The sequence below is a fragment of the Parus major genome, chromosome 2, assembly GCF_001522545.3.
Source record: "Parus major isolate Abel chromosome 2, Parus_major1.1, whole genome shotgun sequence".
NCBI classification, from domain to species: Eukaryota; Metazoa; Chordata; class Aves; order Passeriformes; family Paridae; genus Parus; species Parus major.
This window is the reverse complement of record NC_031769.1, coordinates 53211766-53231257: the sequence shown is the minus strand read 5'-3', so window position 1 is coordinate 53231257 and position 19492 is coordinate 53211766. Positions and strand designations below refer to the sequence as shown.

General features: G+C 37.9%; 1 protein-coding gene across 6 annotated transcripts in view; it reads left to right on the top strand.

Annotated features, from left to right (window-relative positions):
- The window catches only part of SUGCT (succinyl-CoA:glutarate-CoA transferase), a 317087-nt gene that overhangs the window by 158499 nt on the left and 139096 nt on the right, over positions 1–19492 (top strand). Inside the window, exon 14 of one of the 6 annotated variants that reach the window (XM_033511987.1) lies at positions 9351–9440. The exons of the other annotated variants lie outside the window; for them this stretch is intronic. Coding sequence (XP_033367878.1) covers positions 9351–9425 — 75 coding nt within the window. The 3' untranslated portion in view covers positions 9426–9440. Of the gene's footprint in view, positions 1–9350; positions 9441–19492 lie in introns of those variants that run through there. 6 annotated transcript variants of the gene reach the window in all.

Here is a 19492-nt window from a genome sequence, read left to right as displayed (position 1 = left end):
AAATAAGGAAGTGATTAGATTATATGAAAATTGTTTAGATTCTGGTGGAAGTTTCTGTAATCTGCTAATAGCAGTAAATACAGCTTAATTGCTAATGCCAAAAAAAGGAGGCTGAACATGGAAGGGAGGGAATCTTTCTACTTGTAACCACTTACAATTTTCTAAAAGCTATCCATATGGGTCCACTTGGTCTGGACTTATAGGCGAGTTGGTCTCTAGCCAGATACTCCATCTCCTTGAGCTTGCACCTCTCTATAGAGCTCTAATGTTCCCCTGAAGAGTACTTTTTTTATTTTTTTTTAAACTCTCTAATTTAGATTTGGCAGTTGAAGCATGATGGCGATTGAATGTTTTGGGAATGAGCAATAAATAAAGCTTTAAAACTTCCATTGTTTTGTCTCTCAGTTGCTGTGCTATGCAGTTGCATAAGCATCCGTAAGCTAATGTAGTGGAAATCAGCTTGAATCGCATCTGCTAAGGTCACATTTTGGTTAAGATTTCTTTCCTTTTTTTTCTCCCCCTCAAAATCTCCAACTATCCTCATCTGTATCATAAATAGAGAAATATAAAGGAGGAGTGCTTTATTTTATGAGCCAGTGTTCAACAAGGAATTGGTTGAATGAAGAAGGTAGTTGGCTAATTTGAACAACATACTTGTAATGAAACATGATTTCCCCACCCTGTTCCCTCCTCCAAATAAATACCATGTAATCCTCCTCTCTTCCTGCACCATGGTAACCTGTTGCTGGGCCTCTGCCTGTTCAGTGTTTCTTATACACGTCAGATGGCTCTTTCAAGCTGTGCAACCCCAATAAACCTCAGAGCTCTATGCATTTTTGCCAAACTCGTCTAACAAGGCAAAAAGCTACTATCTTGTGGAAAACAGGAGGTTATCTGCAAGGTGGTAGTGTGCTCCCCACCCTCCTGTGGTGCTTTGAAGGCTGCAAAGGAGAGCATGTGGGGCTTTTCTTGACTGTATGGAGTAAAGGAAGTTGGGTCACAGACTCACACCCAATAGCCTGGTCCTGATACTGGGATTGCAACAATGACGGGAATTTGCAGAGTACAGAGCCAGGGCTGAGAGAAATCACATGCAAATCACTGTACAGGATGTTGAATTTGAATGTCTACATGAAAAATTAGAAGTTTTTTGGTTTGTTTTGTCTTCCACTCTCTTGTGCAGTGTAGTTTTTTTAATGTAGATATCCAAAACCTGAAAAATGCTGAAATGACATTAAATTTGCAAAGCAATACACACAAAACAGAGTTCAGCTAAAATAAGATCACAAAACTGGGCACATGCAAAATAACTGATATTCTGCCATGTAATCTCTAAACTGTTTATCAGTATATTCACCTGAAGAAACTCAGAAATATCTGTTAAAATGTAAAATTTAATTTTATCTGATTCAGACTCAAGATCAAAACTGGGAATAACCAGCTTCTGTTTTTATTATTTGCTGGAATACTGTAGAGAATGTATTCAGCTCCCAAAACGGGGTTAAGTATTGTTATTTTATTATTATTAAAAGGTTGGATTATGTTAGAAAATGTTTGGATTCTACAAAGTTTGGAAAATCATACTGGAAATTTCATAATGTACTTTCTTGTAAAGCATCTGACCTTTTCTTCTTCTGATTGTGCTTTAACAACTGTTCTTATAGTATTCTGGGAATGATCTTTCTTGTTTTAGTAGAAGCAGGAAATGCATCTAATTTTGAAGGGGTAATGATTACATTTTTTGAAATTTCAGAAACAGCTCAAATTAAGGTTTGACAGAGATTTTTTTTTTTTTTTTTTTTTCCCTGTCAGGACTCTAGTTCATTGGAAACACAGTTTGGAGTTGGAGCAAATTATGGCTAGCAGGGGAATACAAACTGTCCTGCAATAGGGGGAGGATAGGTTAAATACATGCTACTGCATTCCCTCATGCATTGTGCAGGCAAATGCAGCCTTCATCCTTCCCACCGTCTCTACCTCTCAACAGACAGTACCCAAGGGCAGTGTGTTCTTGGTGCTTTGCTGTTTCTTCTTCAGCCAGCATCACATGTGCTTTCGTAGCTTGATTGTGGCATGTCTTCTGCTTTTAGCCACTGTGGACCACAGAGTGTTCTGAGCCTCTTGAGGTTAATTATATGTACAGTTACAAATCCTGCTAGAAACTAAAACTGCTTCGAGTTAAAAACTTAGGAATTTTTTTTTTCTGACAAAAAAAGCCATTGGCAAAAGAAGTGACAGTAAGACTTCTTAAGTGTTTCATTCTAGCGTGCAGTGAGGATGCTTTTATTCTCAAAGGCAGCCATTTTGTGGTTTTCCTTTCAAAGGGACTAAGTGGAACAATATAAAGATGTTGTCTCTTTGAAGTAAGTGGAGGGAGCTACTGGTCAGTAACTGTTTTTGGGTATTTTGCCACTTGCTGACCTTATTCCTTAAGCCCTAAATCTTTGATAGAATACCATGCTCCATCTTTGTTCAGAAGAAATTTTAATTTATTTTGCTGCGATGGTACAGATTTGACCTCAGACTGTGTTGTCACCTATGGGCTTGACACTTGTTTCATTAGCACTACCACTACCAAGTGGGTTGGGTAAAGGCTCCAGCTGTGTCAGTGAAGGACATCTGGTCACCTACTGGTCACAAAAGTGTATTTAGTTTTAATTGCTGAAATAGTAGTGGTGAGGCGTAGGACAGGAAAACAACAGGATTGGTGTGAAACATCTGATATGCTGTCAGGTTGAACTGATATTTACTGTATTTCAAGACTAAAGGAAAATGGTATCCTCTGTAATTTTATTGTCTTTGTGCTTGATTATATATTTAAGGAAAGAATACCTCATTCTCGTAATAGTTTCCACTGCTTTTATATTCTTGTCTCTATATGGAAGGACCTGTGATAAATCAAGAGACTGACTAATTTTCACTTTGCAGTTTTAAAATTGCCTAGGAAAGATGGATTGATGGATATAGGTGATCACTGTTGAACAGATGAGAAAGAGAAGCCACATTGAAAAGTCATCCAAGGACCCAGAAAAGCTCCAGCTTTACTGTCTAAACTCTGTGGAAGTAAATAATAAACTTTTGTTAAAGCCCCAAGGCTGCTAGGTGTCCCACCTCAAGTCAATGGTAAAGATTGAATTGATCTATTTATGCTTTTTTATGCCTGAAACTATGTTTCTACATCTATTGGTCTCTAAAGAGTGAAAAAGTTATGGGATTAAATTTAGGGATTAAAATCTAATCAATATTTTATTCATCACTATTTGCCAAAGGATGTAGTGCTAACAGTGGCCTCAAGTAGCTGTATTTAATGGCACAGCAATACCAAGTGCAGCTTTGCTGGCAGGTGTGATACATACCACAGATCATGCTATGTATGATATTAAAAACTAGAAAATGTCTTTTAACATTTTAACATTAATGGCCCTTCATGGTCATCTTAAGCAAGTGGATTTCAGAGGACTTGCTTCTGGTTCATACTGTATGCTGTACATATTTTGTGCATGTTGTAAAATATGCTTATACTATGGTCCAGATTTTTTTTTTTTTAAAAAAAATTCCCTATATCACTCCTATCAATTCGTCTCATAAAATATTGATCATCATCCCTATATTATGTAAGCCCTTTTCAGCCTTGACTTCATTCTATTTTTGACAAATTACAATAGGTAATCAGAGTGTGCATGATAGTGGTTTAGGAGCTGAGAATGAAATAGCATTCAAAACAGAGATTGAAGGGGAGAGTCAGAAGAATGGGGGAGGAGGTGTTCCTTGCAAACTTTGTTGGCTATTTTGTGAGTGTATTGAAAATGGCTTCCATGGATATGAGTGGGTCTTAAACCAACATGTACATCTAGAGGGGAGGTAGATACCATGAAATTTTATCCTAAATTACTTGAGACTCAAGAGTAAGTATGAGGTGACCTGTAAAGCAAAACGTTTCATTCTTATTTCTTTAAAGTGCTATGCTGTTGCCAGTTAACCAGATTTATGCTGTTGGAAATTACAGCTGTTCTATTACTTCTGCAGCTGAAATTTGTTTACTATAATCATAGTTTCAGTTAAATTGAGATTTTTTTTGATAGTATTAATGCATAAAGGCAAATAATTTCCTTATTCTTTGAAATAATAAAAAAATAATTCTTAATTTTCCTTCCTGCCCCTTGTGTCCTGGAGGCAGGAGCTAAAAAACTTAAAAATCTTTTATTTAAGTAGCAGAGAGACAGAACTTTGTTTACCTGCTTTTTTTAAAAGTTAATTTTGCAGGCATTATGGCTATATCCGCAAACTGTTCAACTGTTTGCCTTTTCAGAATGTGATTATTGCTCATAAAAGCAGTTTTAATTGGATACTTATGTCATGAATGGCTTGTAGCATGCTTAAAACTACATGCCTCTATTTATATGACTATAGTTTATTTTTTAGAGCTCCCTGTGTAACAATACTGGGAAATTACTAAAGGATTTTTGCTATTCAGCTGGGTGATTTTAAAAGATATTGCTGTTAGACTGGACTATTGGCATCGTTTCTTAGGAATAAAAAGTTAAGAAAATTATCCCTTCCCCCTTTCAAACAAAGCCTCATCTAAAAAGGTCACAAAAGGAAACATGCAATTCAAATAATCTCCTTGCTGTATCTGAGATTAACTTGGACACAGATGGTTCAATTTATAGTTTGATCTGGCATAATATATACATTTAACAAAATCCTGATTTGTATTGCTTCTATAAACACTAACGTCTGATAAAGGCATGCTGGCTTTTCTGCCATCAACTTGAATCAGAAACCTCTGAGCCAGTGCTTAGAAAGCAGGAGTCTGACATTCAGAGACCTAAGTTAACCCTTTTAGCCTTTGGCTGCAACTTTTCTTAGCCTTATCCCTGACTTTCAAAAGGCAAATTCATTTGTGGTTTTCTCAATTTAAGCTGTTGTAGATAATTATTAGGCTCTGTTCTTGCTGCATTTGAAGATGCAATTATTCAGTACTGTTCATTACAGCTCATTTCCAGGCCACACTGTAGACATTAAATTTCTGAGATGCTATCTGAGAAATCACTAACATTGTTCATATACCAAAACTAAAATGTTTACCCCTCCCTGCTGCGTGCTGGGCATTAGCCCACCTGTCTGTAAAAGGACATGGCTTTGGCATGATCAGGATCTTTATGGAGGCTCATGAACAAGCAGTGGTTGTTCTTTGTGGAAAGTTTCCCCTTTATATGCAAATAGCATTATCTAAAATAATTAATTGCTTCCTCGCAATCACAAAATTCACTCAGAGTTCAGCTGATTTTTATATTCCATAGGTGACATTTCATCACTTCTTATCATGTATTTCCTAGAAAATTTTGATCACAAAAAATTATATTATTTTTACTTTGAAAATAATAAGTGTATACTTTATTATTTTCAGCCAATTATCCTAAAGAAGTGGGGCACACTAAACAGAATACCTGACAGACATTCAGTGAATTCTTAGAATGTGGAGGATCATATCCAATGTCTTGAATTTATCTTCACATTTTAGCTGGCACTGGTAATAAGGAGGTAAATAGTGCTGTACAAGGTCTTTATATGTTTATATGCCTGTCTGTAAACCGACTTCCGTTATTTCCAAAGCTGGAGGATTTAATTTTGCAAGCTTCTTAGTAGTCTTTGTAGGTCAGTTCACCTTGATAGTTAATACATAGGTAGTAAGTGAAGAATTGTTCTTATATTGCCTTAGCTAGGATATGACCATGGCATTTATGAAAATTTAAACAACAGTCATAGCTCTGAAGGAAAATGAAGGAAACAACAAATGAGTAAGTAATGAAAGAACTATCATGGACTTAACTCAAAGATTAAAAGCTTGAATCTGGAAGTGACAGATTCATGGAGTGATATAATATCATGCTTGCTTAAATATACTTTGGGAGGGGGCAGGGTGGGGAGTAAAAGAAAGAAAAACATTTTCCCTGCTTGGCAAAATGTAGAAGTACTACTTTTAGTGGTACTCCATTACATTTCTATGAAGCTTGCTTGAAAGGCAAAACTAAAGGCAATAAGTCCCACAAATTACTGCTGTATTGATAAGGCATGAGTTCAGTGAGATTAACCCAGCTGATTGGAACATGGTGCTTATCACACCAAGGTTGTGTTCTGTGGGTTCCATCCCTGTATTGGCCAGTCACTTAACAGCTGGAGACTTGTGGGTCCCTTCAACTCAGAATATTCTGTGATTCTGTGAGTTCACTGTCTGGCCTCCTTTAAAACTCCTTTTATACAAGAGCCTTCTGAATTTCCCAGCCTCACACAGGCAGTAGAAGTGCAGGGAGCAGCCCAGGTTTTGGGCTCAGTTCAAGGTTTTGAAGAAAGGTTGATGTTGGTAGTCTGCTAAGTTGTTTGTAGGGCTTGGAATTAGTCCACCTGTTTACCTTCCTTGTCTGTTTGCTCTGCCAAAGTCCAGATCCAGCTGTGGACATGCATAACTGATGCGGTTGGTCCAGGCCCTGCATGTGAAGAGCACAATTAACAGATGTGCAGGCAGCCATCAGCATGCCTGGCAAGCTGATCATGAGGAGAAAGGACTTTGGAAGCTGAGGCAGGAGAAGGTGATCTATAAAGTTCCTGGGGAGAATTTTTTTTATTAATAAATTTTGCTGATTTTTCTATGTAGCCTTTGAAAAATGAGGGTAGCCTTATATTTGAAGTCACCTTTTATTTGGGCTGGTATGGTAATTCTGGCTATATCCATAAGAATGGCCAGAGTCTAGAAGGATAAACCACAATGAGGTGGAGAAGAAAGCATTCAAAATTTGTTTTGGCAGAAATTGGTTAATTAACTCTGTTTAGACTTACACAAGACCTTAGCTTGGCTAACTTGCTACCTTTGTTAAATATGTAGTTTCCCAGGAGTAAATCTGAATGAAATGTCTTAGTATTGTTTAACTCATTTTTTCATAATGAAAGCACAAAAATTGTGCAATTACAAATATTGGACTGAGGAAATATATGTTTGTATTTTCCCATGAAACTCTCTTCCACAAAGAAGAAAATCTACAGATAGAATTACAGGCTTTAGCTCCTATATTGAGAGAAATTGAACTGTTTTCTATGTTAGGCCTTATCACAAAACCGGAACACAGATTCTAACAGCAAAAGCTGAGAGTGATATATTCATGATAATGTTTTATGAACATTAATACAACAAGAACAAGACAAGGCCTGTTAGAGGTTAGGATTTTCCTTTTCTTTCCCCTTTTCTTTCTCTCAGGGAAAAAGATTTCTACCATTTGTTGCCTAAGAGATGGGAATGACCAGTACTTAAAGAGGCAAAGTATGTGGCTGGGGGAAGGGTGCAGTTGGCTGCCCTCCTAGCTGGGGGGCTTTGGGAAGGGCAGAGATGCTGTGAGATTTTGGCTGAGAGGTGACAGGCTGGGCTCATCTCCTCCCTCTCTCTCGTTCTCAGGATCAGAGGGGAATGGTCGAGGTGCTGCTACCACAGGGAGAATTCACTGCTACCAGGGAGTCCAGCCCTTCTTCCTTGCAGTGGGTGGGCCTTTGCTTGTAAGAGCAGCCATTGAACTGGGACCTTGTTTTTTTTTCCAACACCTGGTCTCACTGGAAAGGACCCTCACCATCTCCTCAGGTGCTGCAGGGGAAAACCCAGGACCCTGACACTCTCCCCTCCTATTCTGAGGGAGCATCTCCTGGCTGTTTGGGGGTGCCCAGCTTCTGCTGTCCAGCCTTGCTCCTTTCTGCCACTGCTTCACATTTTTTGCTACACTTTAACCTAACACCCACTGCCTGCCTGGATATCCCCTGGTTCCTGCTATGGCTGTGAAGTTTCTGCTACATTTTGTTTGCTATCCCGGGGTCTGCTTGCCTCTGCCATTCCAGCCTGTGGCTCCGAGGTCCCTGCTGTGGCCCATTTCACCATCCAGAGGGGCACTGGGAGCAGCTGCCCCCCGTGAGTTTGTGTGTTTGAAGCCCCGCTCTGTCTCTCCCGCCGGCAGCGCGGCCATTGCCCGTGTGGGGAGAGGCGGCCGGGCCCGCGCCACAGCGCCCCCTGCCGGCGCGGGGGAATCATCGCACCCGCCCTGCCTGGCCGGGAGCCACCAGCGCCCCCTGCCGGCTGTGCCCGGAACTGCACCGGAGGGGAAAGTGCCTGCGGCCCAGAGAAGGCGTCACTGGGCTTGTGCTGCTGCTCCTTCTGCTGCCCTTGTGGCTGTTTGTCTGCCTTGTTATACAGATATATTCTGGTAAAGAGCTGTTATTCCTTTTCCAATATTGTATGTACATTTCCGGTATTATATATATATTCTAATACATGAGGGCTGAAAGCCCTATAATTTCAAAGGAGGGAAGCAGGTCATATTTTCCATTCCAAGGGAGGTTCCCCCCTTCCTTGGCAGACACCTGTCTTTCAAACCAAGACAAGGCCCTCCTCAGTGTCTCAAACAGAGTACTTGGTGTAAGTAGCCCACATATTCTTCTAACTGTAGAAGCTGTTGTTAGATTTACTTTAACTAATATCTCTTCAGGTATGAGTTAGATGATTGAGACACATGTACTGAGGTTCATGGCAGTATTTTCTGACTGTAAGCAGTCTTTCATGGGGGAAGAATATGATTCTGAGCAGTCAAATGGGCTAAAAGTGTTTACAGAAAACTTTGAACATATAGGAGATTATAGGCTTAGAGATTTGCCAATTTTCTTCTCATTAATATATTGTATAGTTTAACTTTGACATACAGTAGACTTAAGTAGGTTCAAGGTCTATTCTTTTTTCCAAATATAGGAATAAATCAATGAAGGCATCAAAACATATTAAAGGAAGTTAATGGTACAAGGGAAAATTAACAGCCATTCTCTGTCTCAATGTACAGTTCTAGAGGTAGTTTACAAAAATCATCCAGTCAACTCAGTTCATTTTTAAATGATGTCTGTTAAAAATAGAGGTGTACTCTGTGAGTAAAGTAAACCTAGAAAAATTTGTTTTGAAGTAGTCTATTTTAGGCTATCTAGGCTTTTAGAGGCAGAGTGCAATTAAGAGGCTATCAGAAAGCAATTCATTAGTGGTTCAATTTAAAAGACATAACTAGGGTATAATTCCTCTGGCCTGTCTTGTTACCATAGCTATGCTGAGAAACCAAAGAGCTGTCCCTTATGTCATGGATTTTTGCAGTATAAAGGAAAGTATTGGGTGGTAAAATTTTCAGTTTCCAGGCCTATGGCAGTCAAATGTTTTTCTGTTATTTTTCTAATGGACTTCTACACACCCCGCTCCCTCCCCACACATACCCTCTCACACCCACTACCTATTGCACTATGAACTTCTAAAGCTTAAACTTTGAATATGATTTTTACAGGCAGATGATGAGGAAGAAAGCAGTGTTGCTGGTCAGCATTGTAAACCTTTTGGCATTATCTTTTACAGTGAGTAGAAGTTCAAGTAGCTATGTAGTGTTCTAAGTATTGTACATAGGCACCAATTATCAATCTATTGCTATCTTGCTATAAAGCTGACCAAAGTCTTCATCTAGATTATGCATCATTGACTCAGTTTTTTTTTAAATGCTCTATGTATCATAAAGAACTTTCAGTAAAACTGAATGCAGTGATTTAAGCATAGAATTCCTTTATACAAATGAACAAACTGTTCTGGCAATCTCACTCTTGGTTGCAAATGTAAAGGTAATGAATGGCCACTACAGTCTATTTCCCATCTGGTTTTAACAGTCTGTTTCTTTTTTATTTTCTAAAATGGGCCTCTGTTTAGCAAGTTTTTACTTTGGTAATTAATGAAGCACTATCATTTTCTAGTATACATCTGTGGAGCTTTTTGGATTGTTATTGTGCTGCCATGCTTAGGACAGCATCTTGAGTCAAAGCCAAAGATAGCTTTGAATCATTCAGTATCAAGGTACTAATGAGCTCTGCAGACATTTCAAATACAGTTTTTCCATTTTCAACCAGGTGTGGCTTAATCCACTCTATTTTTCCCATAAGCAATATGATGTCCAATATATAACTTTTTCCTCATACTCAAAAAAAAAAAGTTTCCAAAAGGCTAAAAATCATGCTTTTTGCAATATGGAAGAGCTTTGCTGACTTCTCTTTTCCTAATGTTAGATTACTGTCCATTTCCACCCTGAAATCTGATGGCTTGAGAATATTTTTTCCTCAAAATCTCAAACTATGAACTGTACTAGCTTTTAATTCTGATAAATGTGTATGTTTGCTACACTTAAAAACTGTTTATGAATCAAAGCAACAAAGCTATTTCTAGAAGGTTAATATCAAGGATATTTTTTCTAAATTCTAGCTGCAACTGAGAGCAAATTGCATTCAGACACCAAGGAAAGAAATTATGGATTTAATACTGTAGGGAAAGCATACAAGTCATTGTAGATGAATTTATCAGGAATTAATTCCTCTTGATTGATGTGCTAAGTGGAATCATGTAGCACATTAAAAAGGTTTTGAATAAGTCTTGATAGTATTGCTTCTGCTTCTGAAGAGAATGTGTTATGCTGTTGATTTGTTTGCAGCCAGATATATTTAAACTGTGAACTTTGTCTGTTAACATCTCTGTGCACATGTCACAAGAGTTCTGGTCTTTGCCCCAGCAGCAGGAAAAAGAGTGTGAGCTTTTGCCTCAATATTTTTGACTCATTCCAAGAAACATGATTTTATCAACCCCAATTGCCAGAAAGTGTTGGCTCTGCCGTTTAAAGCAGTTAGCAAGAGTTTTTTCAAAATTGGTATGTAGTCAGTATCTTATATTAGTTCAGTATGCCCTTTGTACCCTGTTCATTTTCTTCAGAAAACATTCAAGCTACAGGTTTGCTTCCCTAAGACGTCACCCAAACTCATTCTATGGTTTTATTTCCCATGTGGCAATTCTATGACATTCATCATGGTAATCAGTCCAAGGGTGATGAAATTTGGGATTTGATTTTTCTCTTGGGGAAGTCCATAGATTTTGCTTCTTATCAAAATTGTGAGCGTCCACGTGTCCTCTTGGTATAAACAGATAATCCCACAAAGCACCTGCATCTGCTAAAAATACCTCACTGAAGCAATCAAGACAACAAATCCTTTGATAATGCAGTAAAGAGGACGGCTGTCCTGTGGATATTTCCTTGCAGATGTTTCCTTTCAGTACAATCATTTGAAGGATTAAATGCAACAAAGTTTCTTTCATTCCTTTTCTACCAGCCACGGTGTCTATCCAAAATGGCAAACGCTTCATTAAAAGGACTTCATGTACAGGTGTCTTAAGGGTACTTGAGAATCTTCTTAAGGACCTCCATATACCAAGAAATATTTTTTTTTAATCAACTGAATGAAAGGAATTCCCACCCAAAGAAAAATAAACTCATATCATGATTATTTTGTGTTACTGCCATCATTCATGGGGTTTTTCCCATAGATAAAAGGTACACATATTAGAATTCAAGGTGACATGTTTTTTCTATCTTTCTGGTTTGTATTATCACTGATAACAGAATAACATGCTGTTTCTTTGGGTTTGGTTTTGTTTGGTTAACAGAAGCACAAGAAACTAACCACAAAATCTAAAAAGGGAAGTTTAAATGTATTTTTTATAGGAGCGGATCTGCAATAAAAACAATAAAACCCAGTGTTTAAGCTTTATAGAAATAATTTAATGACCAGCTGCAGCAATAAACACCTTTCCGTTTTGATTGGGTCTTAACTCCTCCATTCAGTGATTAATTGCTCCATGAAAGACAAACACATTACATTATACCTTAAGTGTAACATCCTGTTTTAAAGATTCCACTAGTGAAGTTTAAATGTTTTTGATGCTGTTCAGACTTTAAAAGGATATTTTGAGGACCCTCCATTTATTATTACTCGTTGCATATAATCATGACCAAAGCAATAACTGGCCAGTATTTTGTTTCTCATATACAACTTTGGCCTTACTTGCATTTGTATTCCTCTTGGAGAGAGAGTAATATTGTGGTGCCACAACCTTTTTTTTTTAAACACCATGGAAACTAGAGGATGGAGATTTCAATTTATTTAAATGGTGGGGGAAATGCGAACTTCTTAATAGAGTTATGTCACTGGTTCCTATGCAGTATGGAGCATGCATTATTATTAAAGTCATACTCATTACAGATAACAAAACAACACTAACACAGTGATTTTAAAATATTTTAGGTATAAGCTAGATTTTAGCTGATGATCTAAGAGGGAAATGATAGTGAAATCTCTAATTTATCTACTCCCTTTCTTACACAATTAGGCTTCCTTTCCTGAGGAAGGGTGAAAAAGGGACTGTGTGACACTAGCAGCAAGAAATCTGGAGTGCATTAGCTACAGCAAAGGTTGTATTCTGTATCAGAAACAAGAACTTCATTTGGATTTTTTTTGAATGGCATTTTATTTCACTTTGTGTTTCCACATCAATTCAAGAGCATTATCTTGAATTGCTTTATAGAATCATAGAAGGGTTGATGTTGAAAAGGAATTCTTGAGGTCCTCTGGTCCAATCCCTGTGCTAAAGTAGGGTCACCTACAGTCAGTTTCCCTTCATAGTATCTTGGTGGATTTGAATATATCCATCAGAGGTGGCAGATTCCACATCCTGTTTCAATGCTTAGTCACTGTCACAGTAAAAAAGTGTTTTTTGATGTTCAGACAGCATCTTCTCTTTGTACCTGTTGCCTCTTTTATGTCACTGGGCACCCTTGAAAAGACCTCATCATTCTCTTCTTTACACCCTTCCTTCAGGGATTTATATCCATTGGTAACGTTCACCCTGATATGACTTCTCTCTAGACTAAACAATTGCAGCACTCTCAACCTTCTCTTATATGAGGGGTACTCCAGTCCCATAATCATAAAAGGACCTGGTCTCAGAAAGCTCCATAACAAATTTTATTTATTTTACTTTATTCTATTTTACACTAAAACACTTGTTCTGGGATATGACTTTAATGACAAATCAACACAATCTAGCAATTATTCCTGTAATTGTTTCTCTGATGAGCCCATCCAGAGAATCCAGAAAGATTATTGAGTGGGAACAGGGTAGAGGCAAGTCTGGGGATCATTTCTTCCTTTTAATTTCCTAGTATGTTATCATAAAATGGCCTGTGTTGGAAGGAACCTTAAAGATCCTCTAATTACAGCCCCCAGCTGTGCACAGGGATACCTTGCACTAGACCAGCTTTATCTGAGCTCCATCCAGCCTGCTCTTGAGCACTTCCAGGGATGGGCCATTCACAACTTCTTCGGGCAAACCTGTTCCCATGCCTCACCACCCTCACAATAAAGAATATTTCCTAATATGTAAGAAAAACCTACTCTCAGTTTTAAGCCATTCTTTCTTGTTCAGTCACTATATGCTCTTGTGGAGAGTCCCTCTCCATCTTTTTTGTAGGTACTGGAAGGCAGCATTTACATCACCCTGAAGCTGCTTTATCTTCTCCAGGCTGAACAAACCAAATTCTCTCAGCCCTTCCTCACAGGAGAGGTGCTTCAACCCTCTAATCGTCTTGGTGATCTTCCTCTGGACTTGCTCCAACAGGTCAGTGTCCTTGCTGTGCTGAGGTGCCCAAAGCTGGACCCAAGTACCCTGCTGAGTACTACCCAAAGTACTCTGGGTAGTACTCAGCAGAGAAGAGTAGAGGGGCAGAATCCCCTCCCTGGCCCTGCTGCCCACGCTGCTCTGGATGCAGCCCAGGACACGTTTGTCTCTCTGGGCTGAGTGCCCATGGCTGGGTCATGTCCAGACTCCCAAACACCAGCACCCCCAGGTCCTTCTCCCCAGGGCTGCTCTCCATCTGTTCATCCCCCAGCCTGTGTCAGTACTGGGGGTTGTCCCAACCCAGGTGCAGCTTGTGCTTAGTCTTGTTAAACTGCATGAGATTCCCATAGGTCCATTTGAGCCTCCCCAGGTCCCTCTGGATGGCATCCCATCTCTCAGGTGTGGCAACCACACCACTCAGCTAGGTGTCATTGACAAATTTGCTGAGGGTGCACTCAATCCATTTGTCTGTGTCATTAATGAAGATATCAAAGAACAGTGGTCCCAATACGGACCCCTGATAGACACCACTTGTCACTGATGTCCATTGGGACTCTGAGCCATTGACCACTGCCCTCTGGATGTGACTGTTTTGAATAAGTGACATGTCAACCATTCATGCATAATCCTTTGCTAAGCCAACAGTCTGCTTGTTTGCTGGGTTTTCTGATAGCCACCCCAGAACCCAGAGTGAGTGAAACTTAAAATATACGTTTATGAGCTCAGAGAAATGAGGTGCTAATATCAGGACCTGTAGCAGCTGGCTGAGAGCATCCTGCTGGAAGCAAAAGATACCAATCTTATAGCATAAAATTCTTATAGAAATTTAGAGCTTAAGGGTAGTGTTTAGTAACCACCCAGTTAAAAGACAGATATAGTCACTTTGGCCGCTGTGAGAAATAGGTTAGGTTGAGATAAATCTTTCTGCTCATTTAATGATCTAAAAGGAAAGACTTGACTAATCTAATTTAAATTGCAGCTAGGTGAAATGTTAAGACTTGTATAGACAATAGTAAAGGTAATGTAAAGTAAAAATCAGATATTTTTGTGCCTTGAGGTACAAGATTTTTGGAGTCAAAATAAAACCTTAGGTTGAATAATCTTTATCACTGAGCTTTAGAAAGTTTTGTAAATTTATAATTGTTAGCACAATTTGTATTGCAATTTGTCTGCTTTATGCAGAAGAGCCGATTAGACCATACAAACATGAATTGAGATGTTTAATTAGACTGTTCATTTAGGTATTCAAATAGGAAAACCTCAATCAAGCATTTAAATGATCTTAAAGATAATGGGTTAAACTATTTATTGTCATTCTCTTGTACTTGACAAATCTGTCTGCATTTGAGTCGAATACAATAGTGGACTACTCCTCTTCAGTAGTTCTAAGGGAATAACTGTCAGATATTTAGCTACTTCTTAAAAGCACAAACTCCTTGTTTAAACAGCTGTTTATTGGTTCCTATCACAAGTGCAACATTATAAGGGATTTCTAAAAAGGGGAGCAACCTGAAACTTTCAGTTACAACAGTGGAAAAGTGTAGTTTAAATATGCATACAAGAAGAGGGAAAACAACCAAAAATACAATAAAAGTGATAAAAATTCAACAGAAAAATATTTGAAGTCAAACAAAATTAATTTCAAGTGAGGATATCAGGTAAAATTCCATTCTTTCAAACTTTTCATTTTTTGGTAGAGATTTGTTTAAGTATTATTTAGATAAAATTTTTGCACATTATTTGGTGGATGAAATATGAAAATATAGTATCCTTTTATGGTAGTAAAGACAGATTTTATTAAAAATTTCTGTCTTCCATTAATTACGTGATAGTTTGTAGGTATCTTTGTTATTGCTTCTCTATTTTCCACAGAGATCAAAGCAGTAAAACCAATCTAAAACTGTCTTTGTGCGATCTTATCATATTAGGAACTTTATAATCTGACTCCATGTAGTTAGAGATCAGCAAGACATGCATGGGACAGCATGTATAGTGGGACTCCATGTGTTCCATCCTCTAATTACCTAGTTTACTCCTTGGTGTTCTAGGTATGAAAGTGTCTGAGCAGACAGCATAATGTTAAGAAACCAATTCACTGAGTTTTGATATACATTTGTATTATAAGCACAAATTATCCTGCAGGATAAATTATCCTCTGTCAGAGCAGGGTTAAAATAGGTTTGTTATGCTCAGTTTTCATCATGTTATTTATTATATCCTAGACCTTTATGATTATATCTTGTTTTTCAGACTTTTGGTTGAAAGTGTTCTGTTTCAGCCTGACTTTTTTATATCTTTCCCATTTAAACAGAGTTATAATGTAAAAAATACCAAGTTTCAAACTAACAAAAACATGAGGCCTATGTTAAAATTTCAATCATTACAGAGAAGACTTTAGATTTAAGATGTGTTCATGTTTACGTACAGCATAAGTATTTTGATCCTTGTTATTAGTCTTTTCCTGGGTGCTAGTCATTTTTCTGCCTTATATATTTTGCACAGGATATTAAGGGCAAAATACCATTGATAAAGGGTTTTTAAAGTTCAAGTATTTAAGTAGTTCTCATTACTATAGACATGCCTGTACCTCTATCCATTGATTATTCCTGTGCAAAGTCAGGGTGGAATCATCCACTTAATAGTATGTAGTGAGAACAGTGCAAAAACACTTGTAGCTTTTGAACTTTTATGGAAAAACTGCTAAAAATAAATGCTCAGCACATCAAGAATTCCTTTAAGTAGTGCACAGAGAAGTTGAAAATATAAATTGACAACAATCAATTCAGAGATCTTTCAAGATAACTTCTATTTGTCCATTTTAATATCAGCTGCCACAGTGTATAGTGTGACAGGGCTGCATGGGAGCCAGCTTGTTGCCTGCCCCCAAAGCAACTGGTGAAGGACTGGTCCAGTCCCCTGATGCTTTTCTGGGAGTCCTTAGGAAGCTAGGAGGAAAAAAATATCACATAATCTTGCAGTTTGCATCTTCTGGGGAAGTGGGGGCAGAAAAACAACCCAACAAGTGCCTGAAGATTTCTGACTTTGTCCAGACTGTGGGTGTCCTTGTCCCTCTGCTATTTATTTACATTCAGTAAAACTCAAACATAGCTTAGGAAGTGGGCCAGTTACTGCTGTATTGAAGAATATTATTAATCCATCTGATGGTTTGGAGGCAGACAACCCCCTATCCTCCTTCATTCCCTCTGTAATGCACCTGGCCAGTTGTGCAATGCTACCCAATGAACAGCTGCTAACAATGAGGAAATTGTGCTCATAAGAAGTAGCACAGGATCTGATGGTTATTATCTGGGGAAAAATTGAAGCACTAGGGATTTGTTTCTTGCCAAGGATTTTTTTTCCCCAATTGAAAAAGCTGATTCTGTGTTGAATTAAACACTTTTTATCTTCTTTGTTTATGATTTTGTGGAACTGATTTCTTCAGAGGTACTCCATTTCCCCATCATTTCCTCTTCCCCTTCTCGCTTTCCCTCTCTTGCTCCCTCCTTCATCTGGGAGGATTAAGGATTTTACAACTGAAAAATATCTATGCATTGGGATAGCTGTTTATAGTATGATGGGTAACTTTTCCTAGCAGTAATATTTGTCTGCATTAATGTTACCCATATATGTGTACATGTGTATATAGATGAGAATTATCATTTAGAGTACATTTTACAGAGTGTATGTATGTAGCAAGTATCTCATATAGCCTCTCAAAACATTCCCATTTACTGAGTGTCCATCCTACAAACATCTTGTAGTATTTTTAAAAAAATCCCCAAAAAACAAGAAACAAAAAATCACAAGAAAACCCAACACAAAATCAAAATGGAGAGGCAAGACTTTAGGCATTATTGAAGTTTAGCTAATAACATAAAAAATTCCATCTATGAAGGGAAGTCTGTTCTTTGGGCTTGAGAAAATTAGCAGAAATTTCTAAACTCTGGTGTTCTAATTTGAGAGAGTCTGGAACCTGAATTTGGCATATGCCCCTGGAAGAGCAGTCAAAAGAATCAATATAAATAATGAACATAATGAATAATTTTCTTTGATATCTATGAAATTTGTACACTGAGTCATATCCTCAATCTGGTAGAGTTCTTTAAGTACACACAAATTCAATTCAGAGTGGCCAGGCAGGAGTTTTGGAGTTACTGGCAGTATTTTTACCACTCTATGTGGAAGTTGCTGTATATTTTCTTTAACAGTTTCAATTGATTTATATGCTATCAAGGGACATATAGCAATCACTATTAATTCATAAACTCATTATTTTAGTACCTCTTTCTCTATAGGCCTTCCTGTTTCATATGAAAATGATCCATCTGGAATACTCCATCACAGTTTGTTTTTGTTTTTTTTCACATTGAAATAATTCTTACCAACTGCCTTCACTTCTATACTGGCATAAAAAAGTTAAAACTTTTTCTGGGTTGATAGTATGTCTGTTATAATACAAGCAAACGTGTATACTGTTCTGTACGGAAATATGAAAAAAGAGATCATCTTATAAAATCTTTTATAGCTGAAAGTTTTCAGGAATGGACAGAAAACAAATGATCAGTAGCAGGCATGATTCATCATCTATTTAGCAGTGGTCATGGTAAAGAAAAATCTACTAGAATCACTTTAAGTACAATTAATTTTCTCAGTTCTTCATCTTGAAATAGCCTACAGACCCCATCTAACAGAAAGCTGTGAAAAAGGATACAGTGAAATTACATCTCACCTCTTTCCACAATGAGGAAGAAGGGAGAGTACTTGTCATGTTCTAAAACTTGTGGCTGAGGCACCATTGAATGGCTGTCAAGCATGTGAGCAGCCTTTTCCCGAAGATCTTGATATTGTGCTTAGAGGCTGAATTTCAGTGAATTTTATTGTTCTTATGACTTGTGAACCTGAATGTAGCCAGTCCTGAAATAACTGTGAACACTTTACTTGGAAATTTGCACTGAATCTGACATTTTCAGTCGTAATTATGGCTGCTAGTTCACAATATCTGAAAGTGTTCCTTTCAAAAAGCAGACATCCTTGGAAATACCTCCAGATGCCTTCAGAATTGGAATTTCTGATCAGATCAGCAGAATCCATGAGTATCTTGCTGTGACCAAGGAAGCAAGAAAACCTGAAATCATGCATCCCAAGCCTTGCTCTGTTGACGTGACTTAGGCCAGTCACAGAGAAAGCATTTGAATCCTTGAGGAAGTTCTGGCTTACCACATAACTGATGAAAAGTAATGAGACCATCTGGTGTTCATAATAACTGAAATCATCTATGCCAGCTTCAGAGAAGGCAACATTCCATCATTCCTAAGCATGCCTAGCTAATTTTGGAGAAGTGTACATTCCATGCAAATGCCCTCATAAATTGTACCTGCAGTTTTTCCTATCTCATCTCATGTTCTGTCTCTTTGTTTTAGCAAGATTGCAGAGTAGTTGATGGGAACTCTCTGTAGTATCTTGATTCTCTTAGAACACTGTATTCCATGAGGTGAAAGAAATTATGTAAGCTCCAAGTGAAATAACAAAATTCAACTTCTTGTTGTTAATGTCACTTCAGAGCTTGAGTACAGCCTATGCAAGGTAGAAATACAATGTACATTAACTCTTGTAGGAGGTATAACACAGCATTTCAAAGGCTATGCCCTTTACCTCACCGGAATATCTTTATTCCTCTTTATTATCCAGGACTTCTGAGAGCAATTGAACTCCACAAAAGTGATGCTGTACAATTCACGCTTGCAGTGGGACTTAAATGCAATGACTTTTTCTTAAAATATTATTTATTAATGCTAATATCTTAATTATTTCAAGGTATGGAATTCCAGACTAGACTATTCCATTTGTTCTAATGGTGCATGGTTTCTCTAACTCCACTGAAATGGGTAGAAATACTTTGTAATTCTTCAGTCAGAATCCAGTCTGCAAATACCACTAACCGCTGAG